Source organism: Malurus melanocephalus, unplaced genomic scaffold, assembly GCF_030028575.1.
Source record: "Malurus melanocephalus ecotype Western Australia unplaced genomic scaffold, MMel_1.1 scaffold_2815, whole genome shotgun sequence".
Lineage (NCBI taxonomy): Eukaryota > Metazoa > Chordata > Aves > Passeriformes > Maluridae > Malurus > Malurus melanocephalus.
In genome coordinates, this window is record NW_026626047.1 from 1 (window position 1) to 533 (window position 533).

The 533-nt window shown below is 50.8% G+C and overlaps 1 protein-coding gene across 1 annotated transcript; it reads right to left on the bottom strand.

Annotated features, from left to right (window-relative positions):
- Positions 1-3: 3 nt before the first annotated feature.
- Positions 4-315, bottom strand: NXNL1 (nucleoredoxin like 1; the record flags this gene model as incomplete). Its single annotated transcript, XM_057388910.1, has 1 exon — positions 4-315. A coding segment is annotated over exon 1 (312 nt), but the record flags the coding sequence as incomplete, so codon positions are not given.
- Between the last annotated feature and the right edge of the window lie 218 nt (positions 316-533).

A 533-nucleotide genomic window follows, 5' to 3' on the forward strand; every position in this document is an offset into this window, starting at 1 on the left:
GTCCCCGAAGGGCAGCGCCATCCACCTCCTGGGCATGGAGCTGAGGAATTTCCGCTGCTCCGCGGAGCTCCGATCTCTGCCCACGTAGACGAGGCAGAGCTGCTCCGCGCGCTCCACGTAGAACTCGTCGGTCAAACGGCGGCAAAAATCGCGGAGTTTTGGGGCGAATTCRCGGCATTTTGGGCAATTTTTGGCTCCGAAGTAGAGGAGGAGGATTTTGTTGTCGAGGGCGCGGCGGAGCTCCCGTTCGGTGTCAAAGCGGAGCTCGGAGCGGTCGCAGAGGAGAACGCGGCCGGAAAAAAGGGAGGAGGTCATGGGGAAAAAAAATGGGAATTTGGGAAAAAATATTGGGATTTTGGGAAAAAAAATTGGGGAAAATGGGAAAAATTGGGGGAAAAAGTGGAAAAAAGATCAGGAGAAAAATGGAAAAAATTGGGGGGAAATTGGGGAAAAATTGGGGATTTTTTTGTAAAAAAATTGGGGGAAAATTGGGGCTAAAATGGGGAAAATTGGGGAAAAAATTGGGGGGAAAA